This window comes from Passer domesticus, chromosome 15, assembly GCF_036417665.1.
Source record: "Passer domesticus isolate bPasDom1 chromosome 15, bPasDom1.hap1, whole genome shotgun sequence".
Taxonomy (NCBI): domain Eukaryota; kingdom Metazoa; phylum Chordata; class Aves; order Passeriformes; family Passeridae; genus Passer; species Passer domesticus.
In genome coordinates this window covers 648,652-669,541 of record NC_087488.1, presented here as the reverse complement: position 1 = coordinate 669,541, position 20,890 = coordinate 648,652, and the positions used below count along the sequence as shown (strand labels likewise).

Sequence of the window (20,890 nt, the reverse complement as noted above, 5' to 3'; positions counted from 1 at the left end):
TTACAAGGGGGCGGCACTTCCACCGACATCTTTTAGGGGGAGGGACTGGGAGCGACTGGGAGGGACTTGGGGAGGTCACTTGGAGGGAATGGGAGGGATTGGGACAGACTGCACTTTGTTACTGGGAACACTGGGAGGGACTGGTGGGCACTGGGACAAAGGGTCTTTGTGCTGGGAGACACTGGGGGTCATTGGACAGAGCCTCTTTGTTACTGGGTGGGAGTGGGAGGGATTGGGAAGGACTGGGACAGAACAGGTTTGTACTGGGAGCACTGGGAGGGACTGAGACAAAGGGGCTTTCTACTGGGAGGGAACTGGGGGTCACTGGGGATTACTGGGATCAAGCCACTTTGTTACTGGGAGGGACCTGGACAGAACGGCTTTGTTACTGGGAGCACTGGGAGGGACTGGGATGTCACTCAGATGGACTGGGAGCACTGGGAAGGACTGGGAGCACTGGGATGGACTGGGAGCACTGGGAAGGACTGCGAGTTACTGGGATGAACTGGGAGCAGGGGTCGCCCCCTGCCGGTGTCCCTCGACAGGGATGGGGGTGGGGCCACTCTGGGGACACCTTGGGGACATCTTGGGGTGACCCTGGGGACATCCCACTGACACCTTGGGGACACGCAGGAGACACTGCAGGGCCATCCTCGGGGGACATTGTGGGGACACCTCAGGAACTCCCTGGGGACATTTTGGAGACACCTTGGGGACACCCTGGGGACATTTCAGAGCCACCTTGGGGACACTTTGGGGCCATCGTGGCCGCCCTGGGGATGCTTTGAGACACTTTGTGACGCTTTGTAACACTTTATGAGTCTTTGTGACACTTTATGATGCTTTGTGACATTTTGTGAAGTTTTGTGACACTTTGGGGACACTTTGGGACCCCCCATTGAGCTCAGACCAAGGCCACGCCCATTTCCCTGCCCCTTTTTATTCCCAACCAATCAGATCTTCTAGCGTGCCCGGGTGGGGGGTGGGGCCTCCTAGCCTGGCTCCTCCCCCTGCACCGTGGTGGGCGGGGCCTCCCCAATGGTGTGTGTGGCCTGCAGGCCATGGGCGGTGCTACACCAGCGCTGCAGCCAATGTGAGAAGGGGGTGTGCTCGGGGGGCGTGACCAGGGCCCACTGAGCCAGCGGGGCCCACCTGGGAAAGGGGTGGGGTTAAAAAAGGGGGCGGGGCTTGGGCTGGGAGGAGCCAGGCCCCCACCCCAGGCCCCTCCCCAGGATTGATCTTTAAGCCATGCCCCTCCCTTAGGCCCCACCCTGACCCGTCCCATTGTCACACCCCTTTGCCAAGGCTGCTCCCCCTTTCCCTCAAGCCCCACCCCCTTTCCCCTAAGCCACTCCCCCTGCAGGCCCCAACCTCACTCACCATTGGCTGACGAGCTCCTGGAGGCGGGGCCAGTCCCTGATTTGCTGCTGGCAGCTGGCACTGACCAATCGCAGATGGGGCAGCAGTTCGGCCACGCCCTGGGGGAGGCGCGGGGCTGGCTCTGGCCCCCCCCCCCCCCGGTGCGCATGCGGCACCCCCGGCGGAGCTGCTGCCGCAAGATGGCCGCCTGGGACAGCAGCGCCCCCTGCTGGAGGCGGGGCTGGTGTGAGGCCTGGCCACGCCCCCCACCCCACAGCCCAAGCCCACAATGGGCAGGACACTTCCCACCCCTCCCCCACCCTTTCAGTCCCCATTAAGCCCCTCTCCCACCCCGGGCTTTCTGCTCCACCCCCACGCTCCAAATCTCCCCCTTTTAGCCCCTCCCACTCCCCTCAGACTCCTCCCCCTCTTGAAGCCTTTCCCATTTAAGCCCCTCCTCCACTCCCAGGCCCCTCCCCCACTCCCTCTGCTTTAAAACCCTCCCCACCTTAAGCCCCTCCCCCTCATTAAGCTCCTCCCCTCTCATTAAACCCCCCACTTAAGCCCCTCCCCTTCACTAAGTCCCTCCCCCCCAAGTCCCTCTCCTTTTATTAAACCCCCAGTTAAGCCCCTCCCACTAATCCCCTCCCTCTTTTATTCATCCCCACCCCCACTCATTAAACCCCTCCTCCCCTTCAAGCCCCTCCCCCACCTTAAAGCCCCTCCCCCAGTTTAAGCTCCTCCCCTTTCAGCCCCCCATGTTTAGGCCCCAGCCCCTTTGGCCCCGCCCCCACCTGTGCTGCCCCAGCTCCCGGCCCATCCCCCAGAGAGGGGGTGGGGCTGCAGGCGGGGGGAGGGGCTCTCCCAGTGCTCCCAGCCCCGGCCCCTCCAGCGGGGGAGCGGCTGAGCCCGGCCCCGCCCAGGCCACACCCACCACCTGCGGCCAGTCAGAGAGCTTGGAGTGGGGGATTGGGAGGAACTGGGGGGAAATGGGGGGATACTGGGAGGGAACTGGGATCAAACTGGGAGTTACTAGGAGCACTGGGATCACAGCTGGAGTCATACTGGGAGCACTGGGAGGGAACTGGGGGATACTGGGAGGGACTGGGAGGGAACTGGGATGGGATTGGGGGGTGACTGGGAGCAACTGGGATAAACTGGGAAGGGACTGGAACAAACTGGGATGGACTGGCTTGTACTGGGAGGGACTGGGACAAACTGGGAGGGGACTGGGGGGGTTACTGGTCTGTACTGGTTTGTACTGGTGCAATCCCCACCTGCTCCTGCATGGGCACTGGGGGGTCTGTACTGGTTTGGACTGGGAGCACTGGGAGGTCACTGGTCTGTACTGGTCCACACTGGGCCGTACTGGTCCATACTGGTCTATCCTAGTCCCTACTGGTCTATATTAGTCCATACTGGTCCATACTGGTGCAGTCTCCACCTGCTCCTGCAGGGTCTATAAGGATCATTGGTCTGTACTGGTTTATACTGGTCCGTACTGGTGCAATCCCCACCTACTACTGCAGGGTCAATAGGGATCATTGGTCTGTACTAGTCTATACTGGTCTGTATTGGTTTATACTGGTCTGTACTGGTCTATCCCAGTCCATACTGGTCCATACTGATCCGTACTGGTCTATACTAGTCTATACTGGTCCATACTGGTCTATACTGGTCCATACTGCTCCATACTGGTCTGTACTGGTGTGTACTGGTCTGTACTGGTCCATACTGGTGCAGTCCCGACCTGCTCCTGCAGGGGGCGCGGTGCTGCCAGGCGCCCCCTGCTGGCCGTGCTCAGGAACCGCAGGCACTGCTGCAGCTGCAGCTGGGCAGGGAAACAGCAAAAATCACCAAATTTCACCCAAAATTCACCCAAATTAACACCAAAATCACCAAAACTGACCCATATGCACCCCAAATTAACCCCAAAACCACCCAAATTCACTCAAAACCAGCAAAAATCACACAAATTCACCCAAATTCACCCCAAAACCAGCCAAAATCACCCAAATTCACCCCCAAAACAGACCAGGGACCCCAAAAATGGACTCGGGGAGCCCTGAAAATCCAAAAAATGAACAAAAAAACCCCAAAATCCACCCCAAAAATGAACTCAGGGAGCCCCAAACCCCCAAAATCCACCCCAGAAGCCACAAAAACCACCCCAAAACCAAATCAAGGACCCCAAAAATGAACTCAGGGACCCCAAGTATTCCCCTCAGGATTTCTCAAAATTTTCCAAAAATCTCAAACCTTGACCACGAATCCCACCAAAATAGAAAATTTAGAGACCAAATCCCCCAAAATCCAAAATTTGGAGCCCAAATTGCCCAAAATACCAAATCTAGAGCCCAAATTGACCAAAATCCTAAATTTGGAGCCCAAATTACCCAAAATCCCTGTTCCCCTGCCCCCACAGCTGCAGGAGGCTCCTCAGGGTGGGCAGGGCCTCAGCTGAGGGGGTGGGGCCAGCCAGGAGATGCCTGTGATTGACAGGCACGGAGCCATGCCCCTTTTGCGATGGCTGTCACCATCCCTTTAGGCTCCTCCCACCCAGCCAGGCCACGCCCACCCCCTTAAGCCCCTCCCAGCCCCTTAGGCCCCACCCATCCCTTTCAACCTTTCTATGCCCCGCCCACTCCTTTCAGCCCCAGCCATGCATTTAGGCCACACCCACCCCACTAAGCTCCACCCACATTTTAGGCCACACCCCCTCCCCTGGCCTGCTTGCACCTTCAAGCACCACCCACCCCTTCAAGCCCCACCCCCCATTCCAGCCCCACCCACACCCCTGACTCACACCCACCTCTTTAAACTCCACCCACCCCCAATAAGCCCCACCTATTCCTTTCGGCCCCACCCACTGCTCTAAACCCCACCCATCCTCTTGAGCACCACCCATTGATTTAGGCCCCACCCACCCCTTCAGGCCCCTCCCATCCCTCCAAGCCCCACCCACCCCTTCAGGCCCCACCCCCCCACTCCCTCTACCCACACCCACTTCATTAAGCCCCACCCACCCCATCAAGCTCCAGACAACACTTTCCATCCCACCCGCCATTTTAAGCCCTACCCACCACCTTAGCCCCTGCCTAGTTAAGCCCCTCCGACCCCTCAAGCCCCACCCACCTCTCTAAGCCCCACACACCTCTTTAAGCCCCACACTCCTCCTTAAGCCCCACCCACCTCTTTAGGCCACACCCACCTCTCTAAGCCCCACCCACCTCCCGAAGCCCCACCCACCTCTTGAAGCCTTTCCCACCCCCTTAGGCCCCACCTACCTCCTCCTCTGATTGGCCAAGACCTCCAACGCCCACAGCACTGCCTCCGGGCTCTGGCCAATCAGCACGGCCTGCAGGGGCCGCCAAGTGTCAGGGGAGGAGGTGTGGCCTCGTTGGAGCCACGCCCCCTCCCCAAGGAAGCCACGCCCACCTGAGAAGGGTTTAGGGGGGCTGGAGGATTTTGGTGCCCCTGAGGGCATTTTGGCAGGCCTCAGCCGAGGGGGCGGGACTGGTCAAGAGATGCCTGTGATTGACAGGCACGGAGCCACACCCCTTTCGCCATGGCTGTCACCATCCCTTTAGGCTCCTCCCACCCACCCAGCCAGGCCACGCCCACCCCCTTAAGCCCCTCCCAGCCCCTTAGGCCCCACCCATCCTTTTCAACCCTTCTAAGCCCCGCCCACTCCTTTCAGCCCCAGCCATGCATTTAGGCCACACCCACCCCACTAAGCTCCACCCACCTTTTAGGCCACACCCCTTTCTGACCTGCTTGCACCTTCAAGCCCCACCCACCCCTTCAGGCCCCTCCCATCCCTCCAAGCCCCACCCACCACCTCAGGCCCCACCCACCCCTCACGCACTGTAGCCACACCCACTTCATTAAGCCCCACCCACCCCATCAAGCTCCACACAACCCTTTCCATCCCACCCGCCATTTTAAGCCCTACCCACCACCTTAGCTCCTGCCTACTTAAGCCCCTCCCACCCCTCTTTAAGCCCCACCCACCTCTCTAAGCCCCACACACCTCTTTAAGCCCCACCCTCCTCCTTAAGCCCCACCCACCTCTTTAGGCCACACCCACCTCGCTAAGCCCCACCCACCTCCCGGAGCCCCACCCACCTCCCGAAACCCCACCCAACTCCTGAAGCCCCTCCCACCCCCTTAGGCCCCACCCACCTCCTCCTCTGATTGGCCAAGACCTCCAACGCCCACAGCACTGCCTCCGGGCTCTGGCCAATCAGCACGGCCTGCAGGGGCCGCCAAGTGTCAGGGGAAGGGGTGTGGCCTCGTTGGAGCCACGCCCCCTCCCCCAGAAAGCCACGCCCACCTGAGAAGAGTTTAGGGGGGAATGGAGGATTTTGGTGCCTCTGAGGGCATTTTGGCGGGGCCTCAGCCGAGGGGGCGGGGCCAGTCAAGAGATGCCTGTGATTGACAGGCACGGAGCCACACCCCCTTCCCCATGGCTGTCACCATCCCTTTAGGCTCCTCCCATCCACGCAGCCAGGCCACGCCCACCCCCTTAAGCCCCTCCAGCCCCTTAGGCCCCACCCATCCCTTTCAAGCCTTCTAAGCCCCACCCACTCCTTTCAGCCCCAGCCATGCATTTAGGCCACACCCACCCCACTAAGCTCCACCCACATTTTAGCCCACACCCCTCCCCTGGCCTGCTTGCACCTTCAAGCCCCACCCACCCCTTCAGGCCTCTCCCATCCCTCCAAGCCCCACCCACCCCCTCAGGCCCCACCCACCCCTCACTCCCTGTGGCCACACCCACTTCATTAAGCCCCACCCACCCCATCAAGCTCCACACAACCCTTTCCATCCCACCCGCCATTTTAAGCCCTACCCACCACCTTAGCCCCTGCCTAGTTAAGCCCCTCCCACCCCTCAAGCCCCACCCACATCTATAAGCCCCACACACATCTCTAAGCCCCACACACCTCTTTAAGCCCCACCTTCCTCCTTAAGCCCCGCACACCTCTTTAGGCCACGCCCACCTCTCTGAGCCCCACCCACCTCCTGGAGCCCCACCCACCTCCCGAAGTCCCTCCCACCCCCTCAGGCCCCACCCACCTCCTGCTCTGATTGGCCAAGACCTCCAACGCCCACAGCACTGCCTCCGGGCTCTGGCCAATCAGCACGGCCTGCAGGGGCCGCCAAGTGTCAGGGGAAGGGGTGTGGCCTCGTTGGAGCCACGCCCCCTCCCCCAGAAAGCCACGCCCACCTGAGAAGACTTTAGGGGGGCTGGCGGATTTTGGTGCCCCTGAGGGCATTTTGGCAGGCCTCAGCCGAGGGGGCGGGACCAGTCAAGAGATGCCTGTGATTGACAGGCACGGAGCCACACCCCTTTCGCCATGGCTGTCACCATCCCTTTAGGCTCCTCCCACCCAGCCAGCCAGGCCACGCCCACCCCCTTAAGCCCCTCCCAGCCCCTTAGGCCCCACCCATCCCTTTCAACCCTTCTAAGCCCCGCCCACTCCTTTCAGCCCCAGCCATGCATTTAGGCCACACCCACCCCACTAAGCTCCACCCACATTTTAGGCCACACCCCCTCCCCAGCCTGCTTGCGCCTTCAAGCCCCACCCACCCCTTCAGGCCCCTCCCATCCCTCCAAGCCCCACCCACCCCCTCAGGCCCCACCCACCCCTCACTCCCTGTGGCCACACCCACTTCATTAAGCCCCACCCCCCATCAAGCTCCACCCACCCCTCACTCCCTCTAGCCACACCCAATTCATTAAGCCCCACCCACCCCATCAAGCTCCACACAACCCTTTCCATCCCACCCGCCATTTTAAGCCCCACCCACCACCTTAGCCCCTGCCTAGTTAAGCCCCTCCCACCCCTCTCTAAGCCCCACCCACCTCTCTAAGCCCCACACACCTCTTTAAGCCCCACTCTCCTCCTTAAGCTCCACACACCTCTTTAGGCCACACCCACCTCTCTAAGCTCCACCCACCACCCGGAGCCCCACCCACCTCCCGAAGCCCCAACCACCTCCCGAAGCCCCTCCCACCCCCTTAGACCCCACCCACCTCCTCCTCTGATTGGCCAAGACCTCCAACGCCCACAGCACTGCCTCTGGGCTCTGGCCAATCAGCACGGCCTGCAGGGGCCGCCAAGTGTCAGGGGAAGGGGTGTGGCCTCGTTGGAGCCACGCCCCCTCCCCCAGGAAGCCACGCCCACCTGAGAAGTGTTTAGGGGGGCTGGAGGATTTTGGTGCCCTTGAGGGCATTTTGGCGGGGCCTCAGCCGAGGGGGCGGGACCAGTCAAGAGATGCCTGTGATTGACAGGCACGGAGCCACACCCCTTTCGCCATGGCTGTCACCATCCCTTTAGGCTCCTCCCACCCAGCCAGCCAGGCCACGCCCACCCCCTTAAGCCCCTCCCAGCCCCTTAACTTACCCTTAGCCCCCCTTAGCCCCTTAACTTACCAGGGCCCTGGTAAGTTACAGCTGCACACATGCCTTGGCAATGAGAAGCAAAGGAACCCAGCCTGTGTCACTGCACCAGGGTCATGGGATGGGAACACGCAGCCCTTGTGCTGGAGCTGAGCTGCTCTGCCCAGCCCTGGTGGCTGCCATCCAAGCAGGTTTTGCTTGTCCTGGTTCCCTGACAGCTGGGGCCCTGGACAGAACCCTGACAGCCTGGTCTGAGCCCAGGGAAGGAGAAGGAGCCCCCAGAGAAGTTGTACCAGGTGGGGCTGCTGCTGCTGGGGACAGCAAGGATCACATCAAGGATGACAGCCTCTTCCTGGACCTGGCCACTGGTAAGCTGATGGACTTCAATTCTGGCACCTTCTTCAAAGCCTGGCTGCACAGCAAATTTACAGATGAGTCCACATGCAGGGGGATGCTCCCAGATTTGGGCATTGCACAGCCTGGCCTCAAAATAAAAGTTCCCACCCCACTCATTGCTGGGATGGATGCAACTGATCCTTCAGTCGGCTGCCCAGCTGCTTTTGGCAGGGCTGGGGGCATGGGCTGGGGTGGGTATGAAATGGGAGTGGGCTCCTGGCCCTGCCAACAGCCCCCAGCACCCACCGTGCCCCAGGCTGGGGCTGGGGCTGGGGCAGCCAGACCAACACAAACAAACCCCCATGGTGGGAGCAGAGGTGGGACTCCCAGATCTGTGCACAGGTGCTTTGCTGTGCAGGCAAGGAAGGGCTTGGGCTGCTCCACTGCCCTTGTTTGCTTTGGGATCACGGTTATTGTGTGGGACAGTGCAGGGGGAAGGGAGAAAACCTGGGCTTTGCTCACACATGGCTGGGTTTTTCCCTGGCTTGCAGGGCTTGGGCCTTCCTCAATCCCCTCACAGAGATATGATTTTTACCTTTGTTCTTTTTTTCCCTTTTTGTCTGTAATCTATTTTCAACAATTTGTTGTTTGTTTTTCTAGAGGAAGCATTCTGGTTGGTCCAGTCTGGATCAGGAAGTTCTTGGGAGCAGCTGCGGCGTGGATGGGTCGTGCCCTTGGAGCAGGCTGAGGACATCGTTTGGGACCAGCTTTTTTTCCAGCCATGGATGGCATGAGGTGGGTCCCCGTGTGCTTGGCAGGGTGGGCTCAGAGCTTTTGGGAGATGGCAGCGAGCACAGGAGCATCCTGCTCTGGGCAGCTGCTGAGCAGGTGGATGTGCCATGGCTGGCTGCAGGCTGGGCACATGTCCTGCCTTCCTGCCCTGCTCCCAAAGGCAGCACTGATGGGCAGCTCTGGGCACTGCTCTGGGCACTGCTCTGGGCACGGCCAGCAAGGCCTGGGCACCACGGGGAGCTGGGACAAGGGGACAGGAGCCCTCAGCTGACGGGCAGTTTCTGCTTTCTCTCCTTGCAGCCGGGCTCTGCAGATGCTGAGGCTGCTCTGGGCTCTGGCAGGGCTCTGCTGGAGCTCAGCACCGGGCCGGAATCAGCCAAAGAAGAAATGGTGTCACCTGCAGCACAGACTTGCTTGAGCATTTTGGCAACGCAGCTCAAGTTTGCAGCGTGGACACCTCCAAGGGAAAACATGACACCTCCCAAAAATTAAACTTGTTCAATACCTTCCGAAATCAAATCAATCTGGGATGACTCCAAATGACATTTTTCAGCTTGCTCAAGCTGTAGCTCAGCCCTTCTCTGAACAGTTCTCTCCCCCACCTGCCTTTTACTTCCCAAATGCTCCCTTTTTTTCCCCCCAGTGAATTCCCAGCCCATTGCTGTCTCCATCACTCTGTTGCCTATCTTGATGCCCCTGACCACAAGGAAGGCCGAGCCCCAGGTTTAGGGACTCATGCTGTCACTGGCTGAGGAGCAGCAATGTTTCAGAGGTCCAGTGGCATTTTAGTGTCATTCAGAGCCACTCTCCATCCCTCAGCTCTCCTCACTGCTGAGTTCCCACTCCCTTCATCCTTGCAGCAGGATGAGCTCTGTGAATCCCCTTGAGCCTCCCCACTCTTCCCAGCCGATGCACCCACCTCAGTGAGGCTGAAGCTGAAGCTTCTCTGTCTCCTCTGGCACTCCAGTCCCCTGTGTGGGGAGCCCCAGCCCCAGAGCACAGCACACAGCAGTGCAGTCCGGGCTGGAGCAGCTGCCCTGCAGCCCTGGCTTGGCTATTTGTGGCAGCTGAATGCTCCCTGTTTCCAGCTGTCCCTGCAGGATGGCCCCAGGGCAGAGCCCAGCCGGGCTCCCACTGCAGCCCCTGGAGCTTGGGGCAGACAGTGCTCCCAGAGCTGAGGTTGATGGGGAGCACCCGGAGCTGTGCCTCGCACTCAGTGCTGGCAAGTGTTGTGTTCTCATCTTCTGCAGCCTGAGGGGAAAACAAGCTGTGCTGCCAGGCCAGCACTGCCCCTCTGGGCAGGGAGAAGGCTGAAAGGCTTTCCCATTCAAGAGGATCCTGCACTGAGCCTTGGCAGGGCCTGGCAGGGCTGGAGCCAGGTCTGGCCTGCTGTCTGGGACTCGCTGCCCACCAACCACCCCCACCTGCCACGCTCCATCCTCCAGAGACAGAAGGGTCTGTGTGTGCCAGGGGCTCTTGGGTGTCTCTGTATCCATGGACAGAAGGGTCTGTGTGTGCCAGGGGCTCTTGGATGTCTGTGCATCCATGGACAGCAGGCTCTGTGTGTGCCAGGGGCTCTTGGATGTCTCTGTATCCATGGACAGAAGGGTCTGTGTGTGCCAGGGGCTCTTGGATGTCTCTGTATCCAGGGACAGAAGGCTCTGTCTGTGCCCGAGTTTCCATAATGTCTCTGTACCCATGGGTATGGGATGAACATGGACAGTGAAAGTGTCAGTACCGTTGCTTGCACACTCCTTCCTTTGTGTACAAGACACATCCATGCACACCCCCACATATTGGTATATTAATAGGATAGGAATGGATAGAGACTTCGCACAGAGCTCTAACTTTGGCATAACTCACCCTTTAGCCAGAGACCAGGAGATTTTTTTCCCAGCTCTGTGTGAGAAGGTGTCCAAGACCTGAAGGAGCAGCATTCAGAAGCAGTTTCAGGATTTCTACGCCGGAAGTAGAGCTCACAACCCTCCATATAACTTGCCATATTTATCGGGATGGGCTGCTGCTTCTTTAGGAATATGGCCCAATGCAGACATGAGACTTGGAAAAAGCCAGCTCTCTGTGGGTTTGTGCAAAAGGGGGAGCAGCACAAACACTTTGTGCCTGCCTGGGGACACAAGGTCCAAGGAGCTTTGCTGGCAGAGGGTGACCTGGGCTGGTGGCAGGCGAAGTTCCATTCCATGACATCTCAGAGTGGCACAGGACAAAGGTCAAAGTACCCCCAACCCCACTGATGAAGTCCTTGGAGTGCTGTACATCCTCTAGGAAAAGCTGCTGTCAGACAATCTATTGGGATTTATAACTTTCATTTGCAACACTTTAAATCCAAATTTCCAACTGCAATATTTTTACACTCAAGAGAGTCATGCACAATCCATCTTTCAATTTCCTATTGATTCAATCACAATTTAAAATAACTTAATATTGCAAACAAAACCCTGAATCTTTTAAAAAAGGGATGCTGAGGTCAGTAATATGGATCCATGCCATCAGAACATTTACAGAGTAACTGAGTTCTCTTTTTAAAAAGATCAGTTACCTCTTAATCCAAAGTTAGAGAAGATTTTCACTACACATTTTTTTTTTTGTTTTTATCTTTCATATTTTTCTTTTTTCCTTTTTTTTTTTTAACAGAGAACTCGTAATAAAAAAGGATTGTACAGCAAAAAGAGAAACATTTCTGACAAACAATGAAAATGTCGGCTCCTCCTCTGTTTACTTTTCTCTGGATACGCTGAAGAAAAAAATCTAGCAGATATGAGCAGAGGTGTGAAGTGTTTCATTTGGACTGTGCTGGAGTTCAGCACTGCTGACATCCTGATCCAGTCAAGAGCTGCAGAATTCTTTTGCAGATCTCGAACCCTGTGTTTGCAGGCACAGCACCTGCAGTGCTGATGCACCAATGCACATGAATAACTCTGTTATTCCCTCTCAGAATTTGGGCTCTACCCCAGCACGAGGTGCTGCAGCCCTTTGCTCCTGGTTCCCGTGTGGAGCAGCTCCCTTCCTGCTGGCTGAGCTGCTCAGGCAGAGCCCGGCAGCTCCTGGCCCTGCAGGGCTGAGGCTTTTCCCCATTGCTGGGCACAGACTGATGGAGCAGCACTGCTGAACATGGGGGCACACCCAGAGGGACCAGGAGCAGCTGCCTTTGGCCACCTGAGGCTCCAAGGCCCAAACTCTGAGCAGCCAGGGCTGGAAGAGACTCGCAGGCTCCCTGGTGGCTGTGCTGCCCCACTTGTGCCCGGCCCAGCTTTGCTTGGGGCAGAGGGAGAACAAGGGGCAGCTCCCTCCCAGCCCAGCCCAGGGACCCCTCCAGCCCCGGGGCTTGGGGCACTGTCAGCACCTGCTGCTCCAGCCACCGCTCCTGCTGGCCCTGACAGCAACACCCAAACTGGGGCTGATCCCGAGGGAGCAGCAGCAGGGCCTGGATCTGATCCCTGACTCTGGGGCAGGCCTGGACAAATGACCGCACAGCAACAGCAGCAGCACATGGAGCTGACTTTCAATGTCATCTTAACTTTTTAAGATTTTCTAAGTGTTCTGATGTTTGCATTCTTGTATCAAACTTTCTCACACACTTTCTGTAAACAACTTATTGTTTTGCATTCTTTTATGGAGGAGGAGAAACTTGATGGACTGTTTGTTTGTCCTTGGAGAGGTGGCACTTTCACCCTCCAATCCACTGTCACCTTTGGAAATCTATAAATGTTGGAGTAAAAAAATAAACTTCTCCTTTTTCCTGCCTTGAGAGCAACAACGTCTCTGCGTCGTGTTGTCTTGTGTCCTATAGTGACATTTCAGCACTGTCCCTGCCACTCTTCCCTGCCGTGTGCAGCGGTGTCACAGCAGCCTGAGGCACCTGGGAGCCCCCAGTGCCAGCAGGGACTTGAGATGACAGCCCTGGGCTCCTGGAGATTGTGCAAGGAACAGAGCTGGCGACTCCCTGTCCATGGGGAGCTTCCAGATGGAAGAGGCTGCTGTACCCAGGCAGCTCCAAGGCCACAGCAAGGAGGGTCTCGACCACTGGATCTGGGCCAGTCCCACAGTCCTGGGCAGCAGCCACTGAGCCCTGGGGGAACAGAGGGCACAGCAAGAGGGACAAAACCAGGCAAGGTCAGAGACTGGAGAGAGTCAAGACATGAGAGCAGGAACAGCTGCTCCATTGCACTCTTGGAGAAAGCTCCTGGCTGGTTCAAAGTGCTGAAAGTTGTGAAGGGCAGAGAGGAGGCTTCACCAAACAATGCTCCTGTTTCCACACCCTCCCCTCTCTGTGTCCCAGAAGGAATTGCATGGACTGTGTTCTTCTCTCCAAGTCGTCTCGTTCAGCATGAGCAGCTTAGCACCAGGAGCTGAAGGAGCTGAAGCCTCAGGCCACAAGAGCTGGGCAAGAGGGGATTTTCTGAGCAAATGAGTGCTGCTAACATGGACCTAGCTGAATTCAGCAGATACAATCACAGAATCACAGAATCCTTTCTGTGATGACCTCTGAGCTCATCCAGTCCAGCTGGTCACCCAGCAGTGCCAAGCCCAGCACTAAACCACGTCCCTGAAGTGCCAAGGCCTGGACAACAGCCCTGAATGAGGCCTGAACAGCAGGCCCTGAGCCAAAGGTGGCCTCTGGATGAACCTTCCAAGCAAAGGCTATCTTTGTATCTGCTCACTGATGAAATATGCATGGTCATTAGCACTGTGATAGATGTAGCCACTCATTAGTGACACTTGTATTGATCTTTTTGTATTTGCAAGGCAGACAAGGCCATGAAATCTGACATCTGGCCTTGTTTGGGGCTGAAGGATCAAAGTCACCTCCCTTGGTTCCTCCTTGGGCCCTGGACAGGCTTTGGGAGGAACCCAAGAGGAGGATGAAAGCAGATGTTCCCACACTAGAAGTGCTGTCAGTTTGTTCATTCAGCACTGTCAGAGCTGGGCCCTCTCACAGCGAGGTTGGAGCCTCAGCTGTGGCTGGAGGCAGCTGCAGGAATTCCCAGTGTCCAGGAGTGGCTCTGCAGCCCTTGGCTGGGACAGCTTCCCCCAGCTGCTGTGTGGATCTGGGGCATGGTGAAGTCTGAGGCCAAATGATGCTGGATTTTTCTTAATCACTGCTGCAATCTTTGGTGGTGATGGTTGGGTGCATTACTGAGCTCCTCCTTTTGTGATCCTTTGCTGCTTTGAGCTGCAGTAAATGACACAATTCCTTCAGTTGGAGTCTGTGTCTTTGGTGCTGATCCTGCCCACTGGTAAAACAAAACTGGCACAGTCGGGCCAGATCACAGCAAAATGTCTCTTGTTAAATGTAAATGTGAGGAATCAGTTCCATCAGAAATTCCCAGATGGGAAGCCCTTCCCTGGAGTTGGCTGGCTCTGGAGTGGGCTGAGGTCGCAGCACTGTGTGAGCAGTGGGGCAGTTGGTTAAAATAAGCTGAACCCCTGGATGTCTTAAAATGCATCCAAAAATTGCATACGGAAAAGGAAAAGAACTTGTGGGTTTGGGCAGACAAAGATGAATTTGTTAACAGTACCTTGGAAACAGCACCTTCAGAAGGAACAGTTATTGTTGGAATGCTCCCACATGGAGCAACAGAAGGTTTTAATCTTGAGCTCTGATGCATTTGTGCAAGTGAAATATTAATATGATAAATAACTATGTACATATTTATAGTATAATAAGGCCTTATTTTATATATATATATAGATATATATCTATTTTATATGTATGTCTATATCTATCTAGCTATATCTATATTTCTATATCAATATCTATACGTATAAAATAGTAATAATGTGAAATAGTGCTGACAATACTAATTTGGCAGCTTTGGCTGCTCAGGGATGTAACATTAAACACTCTACAGAAAATGATTGGCCAGGACCCTAATGTTAGAGGTAAACTTTGTGAGATTGTATACAATGAAAAAAGGAGGAGGGGATAAAATTGTCTATTTTTACAGGGTTTGCTGATACTGTGATGCAGAGTGCTTTGTCTGTTACTGTGAAAAATACCGTGATTCAGACTGCAGGGTTTTTCATGAACCAGACTATCTTCAAACTGCAGGATTTGTTGAACGGGTGAAGGGGTTGTTAAAAGAGCAGTTGAAAACATGAGGAGATGGGAACCTGTCCCCATGGAGAACCCATCTCCCAGATGTGCTCCATGCCCTTAACAATGGCCCACTGGGGAAATGGAAACCCCCTGGCTGTGCACAGCTGCACCCAATTTGCACCTACAACCATGGGCAGTGAGACTTGGACTGCCTGGGAGACTGTTCTGGGTGTGATGGCCCCTGGCAGGGCCAGCCCAAAGGTTGCAGGGCTGGACCTTCATGCATTGGAATTAATTAGGATAAATCCAAAGCAAATGAGAGCTGTCAATAGTGAGACAGGAATTCAGATTCCTCCAGGACACTTTGGTTTGGTAACTGCTCGCTTGGAGCTTGGCCTTGCAAAGGGTTCATGTCATGGCAGGAGGAATTGATGCAGAATATCAAGGAGAAACTACAATAATTTTGTTAAACAACACTGAACAAGATTGGATTATTCAACTCCATGACAGGGTAGCACAATAATTGATGTTGCAATTTTAAGAACAATTGTGAATAAAGGAGATCCGCCTCCAATCACCACCGTTTGTGGAGATAAAGGGTTTGGATGCAGCAGTCCTAATAATGGAGCCAGAGTGTGGGCCCAGAGGCCAAAAGGCTCTCCCAAGGCACGTGAAGGAAGAGCTCTGGGGAAAGACAGCACTGAATCCTGAAACCTGAGCAGGAACAATGGGAATATGTCCCTGCAGCCAAGTATTCTGTGTGAGAACAAGGAGATATTACAGGATACTGTTTTACACATCCTGCCAGACCAAATCTCCTTGTTTGCCCCAATGGCCCCTTTGGAAAATGCTCTGATCCACAGGGCTCCATGTGGAGGCTGCTGTGACACTGAGGGACTTGCACACAAATTCCATCCAGGAGCCTGGGTGCCCTCAGGGACTGGGACCCGGCCCCCTTCCAGCCAAAGGGGAAAGGGCCCCACCAAGCCTTGTTAGCCACAGACAACATGGTAAAGCTGAACAGCAAAGGACCTTGGAGGCATTCTTCTGGAATGGCACCAGCTCCATGGACAACAGAATTATTGTTCCTAACCCAAATGAGACTGAAGAAAAAGAATGAGTAACCTTGTCACTGAAGTACTGCTGATGTCTGTAAGTTGTATCTTGAGTGTCAGCCAGAAACTTTGTTTGCCACAAACACCTCTACAGTTTCACCAAGGATTCGTCATTAAATTCTTATGAGAATGTAAAGATCAAAGTAACCAAAATACTCAAAATATCTAATTGCTGGAAATGTTCTCAACCGATGCTGGGAGGAATGGGGTTCCCTTGGAGGGCCCAAGGAGGAGCCCTGGATCCATCAGCAGCCCACAGTGGGAAATGGGAAATCAGACCTTTGGTACTGGGAATGGGAGCTGCTGGGTGTGTGGACACTGCCCATAAACAGCTTCCTAAAGGATGGTTTGGGTCCTGTTTCCAGGCAATGCTGATGCCTCCCTTGAGGGTCCTTCAGCAACAACCACAAGGAAGAGTTGGGGCCAAGAGAACATTTTTCACCCAAGGAGCGCCTTTGTTCTCAGAAAACCAAAGATTCTGGTTCACACTGTGCCCCATGTGCACTGCCCTGTCCTGTGGATATTACAGTAAAGATATAAATTGATTATTAGAAAAAATAACAAATGATCCTGTTAAAATATCCAATAGTACATCCCAGGAGCTCCAACAAACACAAATGGGGCACAGCCTGGGATTATCTGCTTGCTGGCCAGGGAGGAACCTGGGCTCTCATGGGACAGGAATGTTGCACTGCTATCTGATGGGCTTGAAGACAAACAGTCAGGAATCACCTTAACAGAAAAAGCAGTTGAAGAGTGGCAGCAAGAAGAAAATCTTTCTTGGTGGCATTGGCTTTATGGCTGCCAAATTGGAGGTTGCTGTGAAATGAATTTGTGGCAGTGTCTGTTGTCATTGCAGTGTGAGCACTTGGTGTGTTATGATTTCATGTTAGAGTTGTTGTGACACTGTGCTGGAAATGGAGTATTGAGACTTGTCTAGAAAGAGACACAGTCTCAAGTAAAAAGGGACATTTGATAAAATAACAGGGAATAGCAATTAATTAGGGTTGTTTTAAAAGGAATGGGAATTATAGCTCTGAGTACTGAACAGCACTTAAATAAAGAACAAGAGGCAATGCCTTTATGACTAATACCTAAATCTAAACTGTGTTATTGAAAGAATTGTTATGAATTGTAGTTCCTCTACAGGTTAAAGGACAAATTGAAGTCCTGAGGCCTCAGCACCAGGCCCTGATTGAGGCCTGAACACCAGGCCCTGAGCCAAAGTTCAGCTCTAGATAAACTTTGCCACCAAATCTTATATTTGTATCTACTCATTAATGTATCACTATGAGGAATATGATCTCTGTATGTGTTCATTGGTGAAATGAGGATTTACCTTTCTGCATTTAAAAAACAGACAAGGCCCATCTGGCCTTGTTTGGGGCTGAAGGATCAAAGTCACCTCCTTTGGTTCCTCCTTGGGCCCTGGCCAGGCTTTGGGAGGGACCCAAGAGGAGGATGAAAGCAGATGTTCCCACACTAGAAGTCAGTTTGTTCATTCAGCACTGTCAGAGCTGGGCCCTCTCACAGCGAGGTTGGAGCCTCACCTGTGGCTGGAGGCACCTGCAGGAATTCCCAGTGTCCAGGAGTGGCTCTGCAGCCCTTGGCTGGGACAGCTTCCCCCAGCTGCTGTGTGGATCTGGGAGATGGTGAAGTCTGAGGGGAACTGATGCTGGATCTTTCTTAATCACTGCAGGCAATCTTTGGTGGTCATGGTTGGCTGCATTGCTGAGCTGCTCCTTTTGTAATTATTTTCTAATCATTATTTGATTTACTTTTGTAATTTTTGCTGATTTACCTTATATAAATAACACAATTCCTTCAGTTGGTGTCTGTGTCTTTGGTGCTGACCCTGCCCACTGGCACAACTGACCCTGTGGGCTCCACAGAACCAAGGGGCCCTTGTGACACTGCAGGGCCTCCTGTAACCAGGGGACCATGGTGACCCTATGGGGCTTAATGGAACCAAGGAGCCATTGTGACATTGTGGGACGTCATGGAACCACATAGCCCATTCTGACACTGTGGGGACTCGTATAGACAAGGGTCCATCATTTTCCTCTCCCTGCCCCTGCCCCAGCCCAGCAGAGCAGCAGAGCCAGGTCTGGCCCTGCAGCAGGAACTGCAGGCACTGGAGGTCAGGGACAGCCACTCTGGGTCTGGAATGCTCAGCAGATGCTCAGCTCGGGCAGCTCTTGCAGCCCCAGGGCCAGCCCCGCTGCCCAGCCCAGCAGCAGAGTTGGCCCCGGGGCTCCTCAGGCAGCTCCTGCTGGCCCAGGGACAGGCCAGCCTCTTGCCAGGGCTCCTCTGCACACCCATGGGCTCCTGCTCTGCTCCTGGCCCATGCCAGCTGCCCCCAGAGCCTTTCCCAGGGGAACACGTCTGTGCTGCCCCCAGCAGCTCTGCAGAGCACGGGGGCTGTGCTGCCCGGGGCCCTGGGCTGCCTCTGCTGGGCTCTGCTGCTCAGCCTGGCACACAGAGGCAGCTGATGGTGCTCCCTGCACTGACCCCCTCCCACACAGGCTCTGCGGGGCCATGGAGGGGGCTCAGAGGTGCCTGCCTTGTGCCAGGGCTGCCAGAGGGGCTTGGGGCTGCCCTGGATCCTCCTGGGGGAGTTCCCTGAGGGTCAGAGCAGGCAGTGCCCAGACTCCTTTCCCTGGGCCTGCTGTGTCCCTGGGCTGCAGAGCTCTCCTGGCTCACAGCAGACATTCAGTCCTTGATCTCGGGGTGAGCCCAGCCTGGCCAGGCCTGTGCCCAGTGAGCTCCACTCCCTGCTGCTCCCTGGCACACACTGTCCCTGCAGGTCCCCTGTGTTCTCCTGGCAGCTCCCAAGGCCTTCCAGACAAACCTTCTCCTGCCATCAGCCCTGGCACAAGCTGCAGGGCCCCAGGAAGGTTCAGCACAGACCATTCAGCATCTGATGGGCACTGGCCACCAACAAGCAAAACTTGACCCAGACCTGAGTCCCCTGAAGGCCCCAGTGAGACCCTGATCTCATCCCACTGAGCCCTGGGAGAACAAGGAACACAAGGAGCCTCTTGAGAGTCCTGAGAGTGACTCTGGAGGGGAGCAAAGCCTTCCTGCCCTGCACTCAGGAGATGCCCTTTGCTGGTGGAGCTGCTGTGCTGGAGCCCAGCTGTGTCCCAGCAGTGCCCATGGCCTGTCCCTGCCTGAGGGCACAGCACGGACACGCAGCAGGACAGTGACCAAGCTGCCAGAGCACTCCGGCCTTGCACCCACAGCAGGGCTGGGGAGTGTGGAGCTGGGAGGAGCAGATGTGGGAAGAGGCAGGGCCATTGTCCCTGGCTGTGCTGCTGTGCTGGGAGCCCCTTCCCTCCACCTTTGCTCACAGGCACTGCCCCTGCAGAGCCAGAGAAGGGCTGAGGAAATGCCTAAGAAACACAAGCCATGAAAACCACTTGTTTTTAGTGAAATGCATAAGAAACAAGCCTCCTGAAATTCTTTGTGCTGCAAAAGAAAAGTAGATATTCATGGAAAAATGCTCAGAGTAGTACTCCAGTAATTTATGAAAAATATTATACCACCAGAAAAATAGTGAGGAAAAGTCCCAATGAAGAAACGGACAAATAGGAAAAAAATCATTAAGATTGTCAAGAGTTACATTCTGAAGGTTCTGAGCAGAAAAAAAGATAGTTTATTGATTCTGAAAAGATACAGTCATTATTTTCCTCAGGGTACCCTTGAGCTCCTGGTTCCTCAGGCTGTAGATGAGGGGGTTCAGGGCTGGAGGCACCACCGAGTACAGAAGAGAGACTGACAGATCCAGGGATGGGGACGAGATGGAGGGGGGCTTCAGGTAGGCAAATGTACCAGTGCTGATAAACAGAGAGACCACAGCCAGGTGAGGGAAGCAGGTGGAAAAGGCTTTGTGCCGTCCCTGCTCAGAGGGGATCCTCAGCACAGCCCTGAAAATCTGCACATAGGAGAAAACTATGAACACAAAACAACCAGATGTTACACAGATGGAAAACACAATGAGCCCAAGTTCCCTGAGGCTGGAATTTGAGCAGGAGAGCCTGAGGATGTGTGGGATTTCACAGAAGAACTGGCCCAGGGCATTGCCATGGCACAGAGGCAGGGAAAATGTATTGGCTGTGTGCAGCAGTGAATAGAGAAAGGCACTGGCCCAGGCAGCTGCTGCCATGTGGGCACAAGCTCTGCTGCCCAGGAGGGTCCCGTAGTGCAGGGGTTTGCAGATGGACACGTAGCGGTCGTAGCACATGATGGTCAGGAGCGCAAGCTCTGCTGAGATGAAGAACAGAAAGAAAAAGACCTGTGCAGCACATCCTGTGTAGGAGATGGTGCTGGTGTCCCAGAGGGAATTGTGCATGGCTTTGGGGACAGTGGTGCAGATGGAGCCCAGGTCGCTGAGGGCCAGGTTGAGCAGGAAGAAGAACATGGGCGTGTGCAGGTGGTGGCCGCAGGCTACAGCGCTGATGATGAGGCCATTGCCCAGGAGGGCAGCCAGGGAGATGCCCAGCAAGAGGCAGAAGTGCAGGAGCTGCAGCTGCCGCGTGTCTGCCAATGCCAGCAGGAGGAAGTGGCTGATGGAGCTGCTGTTGGACATTTGCTGGGACTGCACATGGGGACCTGTTCATGGAGAAAGGACAGTGACAAGTCAGAAGAGGCTGCTTGGAGCCAAACCTGGGCCATTCCCTGCAAACTATCCCGCTGGGACTCACACACCCTTGTTCCTGCTCTGGGAAAACCTTCCCCCAGCTCCCTGCCTCAGCTCCAGCTGTGCTGGCTGAGTGTGCCAGGAGCAGCCAGGGCTGTGCATGGGGACACCCAGGAGAG

At 55.3% G+C, this 20,890-nt stretch overlaps 1 protein-coding gene across 1 annotated transcript; it reads right to left on the bottom strand.

Moving 5' to 3' along the window:
- Positions 1-992: 992 nt before the first annotated feature.
- LOC135281654 (olfactory receptor 14C36-like) lies at positions 993-20,660 on the bottom strand. The gene is made up of 4 exons (XM_064390703.1): positions 19,749-20,660; positions 3,035-3,190; positions 1,446-1,585; positions 993-1,152 (listed from the first exon to the last, which is right to left on the bottom strand). The coding sequence occupies exons 1-4, from the start codon at positions 20,658-20,660 to the stop codon at positions 993-995; spliced, it is 1,368 nt and encodes a 455-aa protein (XP_064246773.1).
- Positions 20,661-20,890: the final 230 nt, after the last annotated feature.